The sequence below is a fragment of the Botryllus schlosseri genome, chromosome 4 (assembly GCF_051294905.1).
Source record: "Botryllus schlosseri isolate E-star chromosome 4, Bs_hap1, whole genome shotgun sequence".
NCBI classification, from domain to species: domain Eukaryota; kingdom Metazoa; phylum Chordata; class Ascidiacea; order Stolidobranchia; family Styelidae; genus Botryllus; species Botryllus schlosseri.
In genome coordinates, this window is record NC_137239.1 from 21,062,565 (window position 1) to 21,077,782 (window position 15,218).

Consider the following 15,218-nt stretch of genomic DNA (forward strand, 5'->3'; position numbering starts at 1 on the left):
AGCCTACAGTTGATATTAGCACAGGACAGATGTGTCGGAGGTTATCTGGGCTCCTCGTCGCCGATCCCGCTGTACTAACAGTGTGTTAAAAAGTCCAGAACCAGAGTAAGCCACGCTCTCATAAAGTCGGCAGCAGACGCCCGAAGACGGACTCATGCAAGTGAAAGAGGAATATGTGTGAATGTGCGTGAATGAAAGTCGTCCAATGAGAAAGATGCATGAAGCTGAAGATACTGAACCGCCAGTCAATGAAACTGTTCTGTACAAATATCTGCGTCGTGACCCACAAGGCCTAAACGGCGATAAGCGTCACTGTTAATACCTGTGTGTAATAATAATAATAGCACAGGACAGATGACGGTTGCACGATAATAGAGCTAAAATTGAACTAAAACTTTGGGGGTCCGTGGGGGTCCGTGACGGTCCAAAAGGGATCCACGAAGACAAAAAGGTTGAGTACCAATTGCATAAATCATTGCCTTATACCTGACTTATAACCGGGTTCACACTTTCCCTGAACGTGAATTAAATTGGCTAAAGCTGGGGACGTAAACCGCACGGTGGCGTTTGGCGTTGCAGAGCATAGTGTAGACTCCAAAATCAGACTTGTGCAAACTAAACATTTAGTTAGTTTATGGTCAACTAACTAACGATTTTTTCAGTAGTTCTAGTTTTAGTTGTAGTTGCGGATTTTGAAAATTGAGTAGTTCTAGTTCTAGTTGTGGTTGCAGTTTTGGAAACTTCCCTAGTTCTAGTTCTAGTTGCACAAGTGAAAAAAATATTAGTTGCTGAACAACTAGTAAACATGTGTCGTGGTTTTGGGCGAATTGAGATGCCGGTGTTCTGTAGAATGATGTTTGTGCACAATGTGCAGCTATTGCTCGCTCAGCGTCATCGCTGCTAACAATGGCGTAGCCGGCGGGTGACTTTTTGGGGTCGGAATCTCTCCCATTTCGAACTTGAAACTCAGTTGTTTTGAAACGTCGATTCATTTTCTGATATTTCCGAGAAAATCAAAATTACTGTGTTAACTAGGAGGATGAAATCCAGTTCTGTACGATTCTATACCTTCAATGACTTGGGAACCCATATATGGGCATTGGGCAACTATTTTCTGAGAATGACAGGCAGTAAATACGTTGGCGAGCTATTTCAAAAGTTTGTACTATATATATTAGGCGGTGTATGTATTTCTAATAATTTGTAAATTGAAAGCAACGAATTACGTGGTTAACACAAGCTTCTGGCTGGATGTGTTACTATTAGGCAATTAAGAATTTAGAGTCAAAGTACAAATATAATATTTATCCCCCGTAATTATTCAAAACAATTCTAAACTCTTTTTAATCACACCAACCCATAGACACGCCTTTCTAAAAGACACCAAAATATATGGGATGTTACGGCGTGGTCACTATCTCGAGCGGTGTGTTGCTTATTGGTAAAATCGTCCTGTTGTTTTGGTAATTTGGCTGGCAGGTTTTCCGAATTCGTCTTCTCGCAGCTTCAGCCGAATGAATGCGTGCTAATGTCATAATCCCGACTTTAATCAAACCATGTTGTATCGACTTTATTATGAACATGGAATACGCCAGGGATCGGCTACCCCTGGCACGCATGCCAAAAGGAGCATGCAAGATGATTTTTCATGGCACGCTGAATGATTTGATGTGCATTATTATAATCGTGTTGCTTGCAAACAGTGGAACAAAAGTTTTCAAAATGGAAGAAGCTCGAAGGTGAATCTAAACTATTGCGTAAATCAACATGAAGTAGGGTCTTCTGGGTCAGATTTTATTTTTCTGAAAAATTTCTCCGCACTTCCCACGTATGGTCTGAATTCAACCCGCGGGCCGTAAAATACCCAGGTCAGTCCTACGCTAATCTACAAGCCTTCGGAGAAACCCTAATTTTTAGTGAGTCACAAAACAAAAGTATATCACATGTGTGCAATGTGCATAGCATATATGTGTTGTAATCTGTACGACTACCAGTAAAGCTACTCAGGCAGCAGACTTGTACAAACTAAACATTTAGTTAGTTGATGGTCAACTAATTACCTAACGATTTTTTCAGTAGTTATAGTTATAGTTGTAGTTGCAGATTTTAAAAATCAGGCAGTTCTAGTTCTAGTAATAGTTGCGAGTTTTAAAAATTGATTAGTTCTAGCTATAGTTCTAGTTGTGGTTTTTGAAAATCCAGTAGTTTGTACAAGCCTGCCCAAAATCGTAATTGTTGTTATCGGTGTTTATTTCACACGCGTATTTGCGGTTGTAGTGACGCTAATCACCTATTTCAGGTCTTGGTAATCGATAATAGTTATCATTCTGGATGGTAAGCTTTCGGGTCACCATTATATCCCTCAACGCTCCCCATCGTTGGTTACAACCCGCTCATCGGCTCATGTGTATTGTGTTTGCAGCCGAAGTTTCGGATCATCTCAACTATTTCGGCTTTGAGATATACTGTATCCGCAGTGACGTCGGCTGAGGGAAACCCAGTTGAGCCTAATACAATGAAGAATTTCAAAGATAGTCCGTGTGTCGTTGTAACTGGTGCCCGGTATGCGGGGCTATGTTATTGTTATATCGCCTTCCGCCACATGCCACCTCATTTTGTCGCTTGCGTCTTATATTCTCTGCATTACTTTTCATTCAGTGTGCATGCCTCTTCCTTACTTCGCCTAGGCAGGGGCGGACAACATACGGCCCGCGATGGGATTTTGTCAGGCCCGCGGACAGTTTTCCGTCTTACATGTTAGAGTGACCCGCGGCCCCAGTCTTCCGAGATTCCCCACTACTTGCTTACATATACGTCAAATTTTAGTGACTGTATGCGTAAATTCGTCGAAGCGAGAAGACTTATTGCATTATCGGCATTTACGATATACTCAAGCCTAATGTCATTTGTGGTAATCATGGTTTTTGTCGACTACAATGGTCATTTACACCAGGTCGATATTTCTTAGATTTGATTCCGTAACCGTCGAGTTGTATCACGGCACACTTTCAGGCTTCTGTAAGACACCGCTTATGCCAGCGGTCGCCAACTCAAAACGGGTCGGGGGCCACTTTCGAATTTCGTAGAGGCCGCGAGCCGCATGAATTCAATATCGAGATAAAATAGGCCACATAGTTTAACAATCAGGCTGTCTCGTCACCTACTAAACCCTAATGAATATCTTGGTAAATTTGGGGTACCGGGCTTATCGAACGCCTTCAAATTTTAATTAAAAATTGCACCGTGTGTTGATTGATCAGAGAGAAGCAGACATGGTGGTGCCTGTATGACAATGCTGTTCTCAAATCCACATTGTCCTCGTCATTATTGGCGAGAAATTGCTTTGAAGCTACATTGCTGTCGTTTTTACAATACATTCATTAAATACGATTTGTTCCTTGTATTTGTGGATAAATGGGCGAATAATGTATCGATTCAGCAATCCGGCCCGCCGACTGGAGAAGTTGCCCGCCCCTGGCCCAGGCTAAAGTGGGTGTCTGATCTTAAAGACCACTCCGAGTTGTTGCGACACCTTCCTATCTTTTCATTGTATCGCAGTCTTGTGATGTTTTGAAATGATGAAAATATTAATAAAAACTGATTGATACATACCTCCGACATCACATCCGATATATTGAGACTGTCCAGACCGCCGCACACCTTGCTACACTTACCTGCAGCCAATACGTGCAATATGAGTACGAGATACCCGATCAAACTAATTGCACGCTTTCGCCACATAAAGGTCCATATAGGCATAAGGATTTGATACGATAGCGAATCAAAATAAGCAATTCGTGCTTAGTGAACTCAAATAGGGAGTCCAGACTTGAGATACATAGGTAAACTAAATAAACCAAGCAAACCAGATATGCATCATTTTTAAGACGTAATCTTTCTCAACTGTCCCACTTCAGATACATTGAGATTACAGCTAAGGCCCCATCTGCAACGAAAATAAATTGTCAGAATTATGCAACATGTAGAAGTCATGAGTAGTGATGAGCAGACATGGGGTGATTACTTCCTGAAGGTAATCGATTGCGATTACGAGAACTTCTGAATCTCGCGATTACGATTACAAATATAGCAAAACCTGGAAGTAGTCGATTACGACTATGATTACATTGGAAAAGTGATCAGGATTACTCACGATTACATATATTTTCATTCTTAGAATTTGTCTTTGAACAGTGAACACATATTGGAAGACAATATAACGATTGCCATGAAGGGCCTCATGAGAGATCATATTTGTTTTTAAATGAGACGTCATGATGTCATTTGCTGTTTACGTCATAATATACCCATTGCTGAACTTTATAGCTGACGAGTTCTCGCACCCAACGATTTGCATTATAGTCAGGGCCGTAACCAAATCACCCAATAGGGTGGGGAGAGAGCTCGAAAGGGACACAAAATTATTTCGTTAATCAGTATATATATATTGATAGAGTATTTTCGAGAGTTAATTAGCTTGAAAATTCTCCTCGCGCTTCGCTATTTAATGTCGCTGAATATTTTGATTTTAAAATGCATACCTCTCCCCTCACGTGAAAATAGTTATAATTTTTAGAAATAGGCATTTCCGTGACGGCCATCACCGTGCCACGACACACCAAGACATATGCAGTTTCTATCAACATGTGATTTCACGAGGTGTGCTACCAAAGAAAGACCTTGGCCGAAACTTTGTGTATGTATCTATTGTCCCTGACCGCGCTGGATGGGCGTGGCGAATAATCCTGTCATGCCCTCAATCAAATTCTCACAACATAAAGTCCACTAGCGCACCCACAGAGGAAAATGATGCACCCCATGAAGAAATGATAATTCGTGTGTACGACTCACGAAAAATTCTCTTTAGTTTTCTTATAGGCTGCTACGTTTGGTTGACTCCGGTATCTTTTGACTATATAGCAGACAGGAGGTCACGAATTGAGCCTACCCGAATGTGTTATGATTATGAATTGCGTTCCCTAAATTTTCGAAGACACACCTCCCCCGGCTCGACCGGTATATCAGTCATGAACTTGAAATATTTTTCGCGCTCGGCGCGACTTGAAAGCAAATGCACAGCAAATCCGCCTCGCAATAAAACATGTCTTGCTGTTGTGGCAAAAAAGCCGGTCATAAAGGGGGGGGGGGTCTGGGGACTTCGCCTGCGAGAAGTTTGACTGATCACACTTTAGAGGCCCGAGACCAACGTTTCAGGTACGAAGTGCTGTTTCGGTCCTGATTCTAGCTGCAATCCGCGCTAGCATGGTGTATAAGCGGATGGCTATGGTGTCAGATCCAAATGTTTAGTAAATAATTGCTAAATAACCATTGGTGCCCGTTTCAAGTACATAGGGCCATATGAGAATAAGAATGTGAATATAAAATTCTGCCTACCATACATATATTGCGGCAAATAACGACTATGTTATGATATATATCAGCAGCTGCTAATTTTTAATGCTTCGATGTGGAAATCGTCATGTTCACTTTGACGAGTACAAAATTTCAAATATTTGTCCGGTGAACGTAAATAGGCCTACTGCTCGTTAAACAGCAACCGTCAAACTGCATTTAACTAAGCATAACCAAAAATCAATACAACGTTACTATTTGAAACTGGGCAAAGTTTTGATTATCATCCTGCTGCGAGGTAGTTCCTTTCGAGTGTATTGATAATCTGATATAAGGCATGACGGGTGTTATTTTAACAATCACACAAATACGTGTACTGTACAATGTTCAATGTACATTGTACATTGTACGAATATCTATTTACTACGTTTGGATAGTAATTCGTTATGCACTGGCGAGCAAATCCAATACTTGTAGCAGAATAATAGGCAGTGACGTTTTAAAATCTGACGTTTCTGGTATCGATAACCTGATATAATATTGTATTGTTCAAGAATATTCACTGTTCAGTTCATGTCATAGTCCCTGTACAAATAAGAAGTAGTCGTTCTTTCACCAAGAAGTCGATTAGATATGCGAAATAGTCGATTAGATATGCGAAATCGTCGATTACGATTACTTTGGATTTTTTTCAAATGTAATCGATTGCGGTTACGATTATTCGTAAATGCTTTATTCGTCGTAATTAATCACGATTACCCCACGTCTGACTTTTGAGTGGTGTGCAACTGTGCAGTGTGCATACGAGAGGTTAGTTCAGCCAATTTAGCTCTCGTATACCAGGATCACTGAACACTAGGGCTGTTCAAAAATAACTTTTTTTCCTGAATCTTGCGGGTTACGTGATTAAATCGTTAGGTTGCCTTAAAAAACGACGCACACCAAATTTGAATTCATTCCAACCAATATTCGCGGATTTCGTAGAGTTTGAAAATTTCGAATTTGCCTATGAATGCAAAAAAAAAAAAATTTTCAAATTTTTCTTCCAACCCCATAAAATTGTTGCGCTGTCTTCAATAACGATGCAAAACAAATTTGACTCAATTCCAAGCCGCAGAAGCGGAGTTATTTGAGTTTTTCGATGACAATTCTGGGATTATCTCCCAATCAAGGATAATCCAAGAATTGTCATCGAAAAACTCAAATAACTCCGCTTCTACGGCTTGGAATTGAGTCAAATTTGTTTTGCATCGTTATTGAAGACAGCGCAACAATTTTATGGGGTTGGAAGAAAAATTTGAAAAAATTTTTTTTTGCATTCATAGGCAAATTCGAAATTTTCAAACTCTACGAAATCCGCGAATATTGGTTGGAATGAATTCAAATTTGGTGTGCGTCGTTTTTTAAGGCAACCTAACGATTTAATCACGTAACCCGCAAGATTCAGGAAAAAAAGTTATTTTTGAACAGCCCTACTGAACACCGTTTCGATAATTTTGCAGTTGGGGCATCGTACGTAAACTATGTGATCGACTTTATAGTTTTTATCCGGGTGCTTGCGCTAAAATTCCCTTCCAAAATTTCGATAGTCATTGTCCAAACCTCCTCAAAGCCGCGTGTAATAATGAAAACTGATCATCTGTCAGAGGTTTCGTATTCCAGGTTTTGTCAAAGTGAAAGGATTCGAGTTGCGAAAACCAGTTATAATCAATAATAGACTTGAACGAACTCAAATGCAAATCTTGGATTTCGTAATACGAAAATAGGAATGGACCGTAAATTATGCAGTCACGTATCATCAGTCTTATCTCGCGGTTTGCGTCAAACTCATAATGCAGCTTACGGTACATCCATTTTCGATGGCACTCATATTGTAGCACGCTTTCGCTTTTGTTTTGAGGCATATTGCTTGGAAGGAGCGACGCGTGTCACGACGCGTAGTAGAAAGTCACGCGTAGGAAGGAACTCGAATATCCGCATCTCATCAATGAATGGATTTAAGGTCGCAGCTGACCGAAGACATTTTGCCGTACGAAGATATTAATAGTACGGTATCTCTGATCACTTCCGCATTGACACTGCACGCGGGTAATACGCACGATCGGATACGTTTTGCTGGAATATCGTTCTACACAACGCAGAAACTGTACTTCATTATAGACCAGAGGTTCTCAAACTTTTTTTAGACACGCCCCCCCCCTTTATTACCGCGAAAAATTTCGCGCCCACCTTATCGCCATGTCACAAAATGCAACCTGAATGCTAGCAATCCCAACGGATAGTTTGATGGCATGGGAGGTTATGACTGTTGATAAGAGAATTCTCCAATATGAAATTCGGACTATACACAGAGCAAAAAACACGAATTGAAGGTAAATCGCGCCAAGCGCGAATATTTTTGTCAGCTAACCGCATCGTCGCGCCCTCCTTCAGATGCTTTCACGCCCGCCAGTTTGAGAACCACTGTTATAGACGAAATCGCTGTCAAGTGAGATAGGGATCGAGTACTTTGCTTATCACGCCTGATTCAAAGATAATACCAGCAACAATAACAACCATACGCCTGTTGAAAACTTTACCGAACTGAGGCTTTACTTATATTATAATCACTATAGGATAATGGTATGTTCCACTGCTGCATTACCAATGAATACAATGGTTATAATTAAAGACGATCTTGTACCCCCTTTCTGTTAGCAGACGGGGGAAATTATTATGTCCTCAAGGTTAGTTTTTCGTAAGGGCAATTTTACACTATAGGTTACGGGTCAATTATGAAGTCACTTACATAGATGATGTCACAAAGGTCACGTCTAAAATGAGTGGAGGCATCGAGTCAATATACAATTTGTACATGTATGTCAATCAGGTACTTGTAATAACCATGACATAGTGCCTGTGACAATACTTCGCGTCGGTCTACATTTAAAGAATCGTCGTGTCCGTGAGCATGCGTATAGCGTTGTAGTGCATCATGTTATTGGTGGAGGTGTTTTCGAATACAACGATCACTTACTCCCGGCTTGTCGCACGGCCCACCGTTAGACTTGTTTTGAAGACACCGCTTACGCGGATCAGATCACGAGATAGCCTCCATAACCTTCATGACTGGTATAGTTGAACGAAAATACTTTGCGCATATAATATGACTTGCTGAAGTAATAATTCGTTGTGGCAACTTGGAAGTGGCGCAATTTACGTGCTCGAGAAATCGATTAATTCCACAGGATATAGCGTACCGCAACACAGTGTCAATCAACGGATTGCGGTTATCTGTCTCGTGCGCATTGGGAAAATTGGTACAATACCGCTAGTCTATCTGCTCTTTGCTTATATAATATTTGCAATGTTTTCAGCAAAATATAAACTCATTGTTTATTTAGAAATCAATATTTTCTCGGTGCAATTCAAAGATTTTTAACGGTAAGAAAGTGCATACAAGAAAATAATGTCGACACTCTAACCGCTAGATGGTATGCGAGTTTTTAATTGGAACAGAAATCACACTGGTATCTTCGTATGTCGCGCTTCCGTATAATTTAATAGTAACGAGGTCAAGAAGCATGAAGAATTGTTGAAATGGTCACATAAGAACAAGGTAAAAAGATAGAAATCCGCATTGAAACCAGGTGACAGGAAAGGCAAAAGAAGCGATGATTGCAATCCCTGTATCGATCAGCTTATGCGATACAGTCGAATCTTTTAATTAAGGCTTATTGAATCTCCGAGATCCAAAATCGCGAGCGTTGTAATTTACTTCATCATAAAACATCTTCCTGTTGACGTAAATATGTCGAAGTTCGTTGCTCTGTGAAATGAGACACCGTGCCGGTCGTTCCTATCTGACCGCTCGGTGGTATCAATGATTCACCCGACCAGCGACATGGGGGCGTTGCACAGCAGTTTCGGGTTTCGTTTTTGGACGACTTTTGCGTTGCATTTTCCGTCCTTTACGACCTTGCAGGATGGGTGTACGAAGGTGTATGTCAGAGATCTGCGGATAAATATTTCGTCAAAATAGTTTCTTGGCCGACATTAATATTAAATATTAACTAACAGTAATGGATATTTCGTGGGTGGCAAATTTACAGCCTCTTATTCACACTAAAGGACTGGGGTGGAAAATGGCTGGACGTTGCAAATTTACACCATCAGGCGGAGTTCATACCAGTCAATACAAATGAGGTCATATGTTGAGCGTTAGGTTGGAAAAAGAATCGGCGTATGTAGATCATTTTACATTATAGCTGACATGGGCGTGGCATTATAATGTTGTAACAAATCTGAAATAGGAATTGCACCAGCTTTCATGGATTATCATGTACAGTGCTTTAAAACTCTAATAGTCGGCTATCACACTTTTTGAATAGCAAAGTCGAAAATACATTACCTATTGCAGCATACAGCAACTCTCTTGTAGTAGAAATATTTCACGGTTTTGTACGTAACATCTTCGAACGTCCCAGTGCGCCAGTTGTAGGTAGGCGCCCGGGTTGGCGGGCACTTTTTGGTTTTGGCTTGCCGCGGAGTTATTCTGACGGACGTCTCTTTTGGCTCGCTATTGTCCACTGCAAATTTCGCCGGCAGCGCACTTTTCTTTACAACAACGATACGTTTGTCGTCCACAGCTACTTTACAGGATATCTGTAGTAGAATTTGGATTAGTCATTTGACGCCATATAAATATTAGCGAAGACGCGAATTGCTATTGCAAAAATTGCTTGGGATAACGAAAGAGTCGCGTATACTCACAGCGGTGACTTTGATTCTTCTGCATTTGCAAGTATAACATTGGTCGTGTGATGGCTTCCAGATTTCTCCCAAGCGATACCGGCGCTTGTTGCCAAGATCTCTGCAACCGGACCTTTCCCGATAGCAGTCGCAAAATGCGTGTGCGATGCACACCATCACAATTAGTGCTCTGATAATAGCGTTAATCTGCAATAAACACGGTATATTGAAGGCAAAGTTGAACGCCAAGTGATGTTGTAACGGTAAACATTGTATACAGGACGATTTCAGTTTGTCCTAAGTACAATGGCAGTCAAAAATGATTACCTGCATGATTAAGTTGCTTGCAATATCTTCTGGAAGATGTAGGAAGTTGTACTACTTTTTCTGAAGCTCTGAGCGAATGTGGTGAATTACGCCAGCTTCCGCGCTTTTATAGCCGGAAAGCGTGCAGAAGAAAAAAAATTACGGCATCATGAGAAAGTATCTTCGAGGCTAATTCATTGAGCCCTTCTCGTTAGCCAATGCGAGATACATATCTTCGATTCGGAACACTATTCTCGACAGTTTTGGCGTCCTGCAATTAAACAGCGGATTGATGATGTGACGTCAGTTGAATGGTTGGCAGCGAGGTGTGCCAACTAGTTAATTTTACTTTCTAATCTTAGCTTAAGGAATCTATTTTAGTTGACTGGTTAGCTGTACAGAATGTCTTATATTGACAATACTTACGCTCATCCATTTCCGGGTGCAATTTGCCTTGTAAGTCCTATAGTAAAATGGTAAAATGCTGCTAGTAAGATCGATGGCATACAGTTGCATAATGCCTAGACGTAATTAACAAAATTCGAGTAAACGTTAATTGCATGACGCAAAAAGGCCGATAACGCAACGTGCTCTAAATCCGTCGCCGGTGCTGTACTGTGCAAACGTTCGAATTTTTAGTATTTCCATGCTGATATTTTCGAATTGTATGTAAATTTGTGATTGTTTTGAGAAGCAGAGATTTTGTGGGAATCCGAAGCGATCTAAATAGGGATAATATGACATTCGCACGCCGTGCTCTTGGCTGTAATTGATGTTTGTGGGTAGGCGGTATGTATGATTTGCAACTTAATCGCTTAGCTACCTTGTGTTTATATTTGTTGAAGCACCGCTATTATCGTATCACAAGTGCGTTTTATTGCCTTTTTAGGCACATGCCATCTAACTATCGCCGTAATAAGTTTACAAGTGCAAGTTATTTGAAGATACCCCGCCCGCCAAGACAGTTACACGGATGAGGTATTGTCTATATGCTCCCAAATTACTGTATAATATGACCGAGCATAGATATGATTCCGCGTATAATGTCTGTGAACAAGTTCACAGTAGCCTTCACATTCAATTTATTTTGCTTCATTGTGGTTTTGCCGGTAACGTGGTAATTAAAAGTCCCCAGCCTAACATAAAAATACGGAAATACACCTAATAGGGGATTTCATGCAACGCTTAAATAAAACCTAATATACCATCTTATAATGAGGCAATGTATCAACGCCGCGTTTATACAGAATCACACAATACACAATAGCACGTGCATGCTATTGTTTCGATTGTGCAATCAGACGATCTTGCATTGTTCGCACAATGACGTGTTAAAATTAGATATTGGACACGAGCCAATCATACACAGGTTCGGTCGGTTTGGTGTAGTATTTATTTATAAATGACCGAAACTTCGATCCATCCAAAATCATGTGCGCTGGGCAAGTTATCCCAGGCGCGTATATCGTAAATGCGTGTATGGGATATCAGTCGGCTGTGACTATCGTACACTGCAATGTCGAATGAATCCGGAGTCTCAATTTGCGACTTTAATATTAAATCTGAAATCGTCACTGCCATTCCTTGCCGAAAGTATTGGTAAAGAAGCATGCCCTGGTTGTAGGCGTAACGGTAAGCAAATCAGTGGGAATGCGCATTATCGGCTAGTAAAGCTGCCGTAATACATTGATATTGCATTTACATGGCGTAAGTGCAAATCTGTTTCAAATTTGAGGCAGTTTTCCGGCAATCCCGTGATGAAATACTGAGAAGTTAATTCTTCGATTGCGAGTTTCATTGTGCATTCGCCTTAGCAGTACAATTACTTTCGATTTTAGCGTGATTTCTTAAACGGACATTATGATACCACGCAGCTATTCATGGAGCCTTCAGCGTTCTGGATTTGATTTGTGTATACCGCGGAGTCTGTGTTGGATATCGACATCCCTTCCTATATACCAGACTGATAACATTCAATTTTTCGCACTTGGGCAAGCTGCGTTGTTTAAGATACTAGGTGATGATGAAGAATGACCTCGCTATAATTACTTTAATGTGTTCTAAGCTAATTGAGTGTTATTTCTTTTGACCGAGCGGTTAGACAGTAATCGCGAAGTCATCGGAGTCAGAAATGTTTTTTTTATTTATTTGACGTCGATATGTTGAAGCCGTAGGTTTAAACTAATCATTTCCCGGTTCACAAACAACTGATTTTGTAATGATAACCGGCCACGACTTCCTAATTCGACATGACTTAGCATTATGAACAGGTCGCTAAGTTCAAGCGCCAGCAACAATCGACCGCAAAATGGCATGCGCTTTTTCATTAACGCACGATTACCGACAGCAGTTACGTCCATTCATATGCGGTTTGCAGAAATTTGATTACGTAAACATTATCATTACTTTATTTACCGCCGTTCGCGGAAAGTATACACATGGAATCGCAACTGGTTGCCGGGTTATGCTATTCACGATATAGTTTAGGGGAATATGATTATATTAAATTATAGGATAACAAGCAGACCACTAGGTTATAACTCGAGTCAACTTTTTCACATGACTTGACTTACATCAGACTCGGCGTTACAGAAGTGTAGACTGTGACTCGAAGCGAGTCAACTTCAAGTCATCAAGTCGACAAAATCGATGAATCATATTCTCAACGCACTGCTGTGACCCGTAAAAGCAACCAGTCATTCAACAATTGTGCATTGCGCATCTACTGAGCTTTCATCGTTTTGATAAATAAATTGACCGCAAACAAAGTGATTAGGGCCGTGGTTCTTATCCTTTAATAACCTGAAGAACCCTGATGCTGATTTTCAAGCCATCAAGAAACCCGCAATTTTCGCTGAATCACAGAAACGAAAATCTACCACATACGCAGCTACATATCCAATACATTAGTATAGATTACTGGTGCTCAAGATGAACTATGCACCATAGAGTGTTGAAAGATCAAAACCGTTAAGGTATGATTTTCACACACAACGGAAAGATCATAATGAATATATATTGCAAATCATTGTGAATTCTGCTGATCCCTTTCAGAAAGGAGAGGCTTTACGCACGCAACGGCGTGATACTATTTTCTAGGGATGGTTTGAACGTGACGTTCACGTTCGCGTTCTGTGTGTGAACCTCAGAAATTTAGAGGTTCACTATTACAATCGGAACCTTGGTAGGTTCTGCACTGTGAACCTTTTTCATATATATTACAATTTTCACTTCATTATATCATCTTTGGTTGAAATTTATTGCATTTTAACTGCGGGCCACTATATGCATGGCGCTGGCAGCATATAAAATTAACACTAAACGAGCATGCACCTTGACAATCTCAAAAATTTTACTTCCTTTCTTACAAAAGTTTGCTCGAATATTTCGTGACTCTCTGCTGTGAGTTTTTCCCACAATCACACAACATCAAGAGCGAAATACGCGACAAGTAGGTAGTCAGCGAATGATGCTTATTCAACAAATCAATGAAGTTGATATCGTTGTCTGATGTAAAAAATCTGGCAGGCGTACGGGGTCAATCTTGATTTCATATATTTATTGTGTCAAAAAAACCAAATCCGCGTGATTGGGGTGCTGGCTGCTGCTGTATAACTTGTGAATGGGGTAATATCGGGAGCAAATATAGACGCTCGTTTTACACTCTGCTCAATATCAACGTAGCAATACTCGACGCCGAATACATTGTCCGGTCTGGCCTAGACCGTTAAGGCGTAAACTTATATTTCCTTGCAAGTCCCCGCCGAAATTGTTGGCAAAGCGACGGAAGATATTGATTTTATGGGAATATTATATCATTTGATTGTCCCAGTTGATACACAGGTGACGTTTAAAAAGTCAGCATGTACTTCGGCATTGTGGCATAATTTGGTCTGAGTCGTCACTAGGCATCGTGCACATTAATATAGGCTATCACTTCACACTGAAATGTAGGGTGGGAATTAGCATAATGACGTCACGTGACGTCATGAGGTTCACATTCGTGTTCACACAGAACCTTTCAAAAACGTTCGCGTTCACACGAATCTGAGCCTTTCATAAGTTCACACCACCCCTATTATTTTCCCAATTGTCAATGAGATAAACATTATTGCAGATAGAATATGCATTTGAAAAGGACGGGGAATAGATTTCGAATCGGAACCTTCTCTGCGTACAACACTGCACACGACGTAACACCACAACAGTCATAATTCGGCTACTGCTCGGGCTTAATTGCCTGTAGCCAATGATGGCCAAGACGGGTGAGTGTGTTTGTTTGTTTGTTTGATATTCATTGTGTTTCGACTACATTGGCCATTTTACACCCGGCCGATATTCTTTATTTTGATTCCGTATTTACCGACTTGTAGCGCGACCCACTTCTAGGCTTTTATAAGACACTGGGTGTGTTATCACTAAGGCAATTTTTTTGGCCTAAAATCGGAAGATTTTGACCTAAAAAATAAAAATTTTGACATTTTTTCACCCTAAAAAACTTGGTTTTGACTAAATTTTGACCTAACGTATGCAAATTAGGTGTTTTCTCACATAATGTTAGAATTGTACTACTTATTTTCATTTCTGGTTCGAACTTACTGTCCTTACGAAGTATTTTGGCCTGAAAAAACTTTTTTGACTCAAAAACTGACAAATTTTTACATTTTTACAACGAAATCTGGCCCTATGAAGAATTCCAGTAGTTACATCACGTATTATGGTATATATAATTAAAATATGTTGTAGTACAACGGAAGATACTTTCCTACATTCTCGGGTAGAAAGTACCGTCTGTCCTTACCAAGTAGCTTGTCAAGAATGGAGAAAGA

The 15,218-nt window shown here is 40.5% G+C and overlaps 1 protein-coding gene across 1 annotated transcript; it reads right to left on the reverse strand.

Moving 5' to 3' along the window:
• Positions 1–8,701: 8,701 nt before the first annotated feature.
• Positions 8,702–10,552, reverse strand: LOC145437382 (uncharacterized). Its single transcript, XM_080314599.1, has 4 exons — positions 10,411–10,552; positions 10,105–10,290; positions 9,743–9,996; positions 8,702–9,346 (listed from the first exon to the last, which is right to left on the reverse strand). The coding sequence occupies exons 1-4, from the start codon at positions 10,414–10,416 to the stop codon at positions 9,220–9,222; spliced, it is 573 nt and encodes a 190-aa protein (XP_080170725.1). The 5' UTR covers positions 10,417–10,552; the 3' UTR covers positions 8,702–9,219.
• Positions 10,553–15,218: the final 4,666 nt, after the last annotated feature.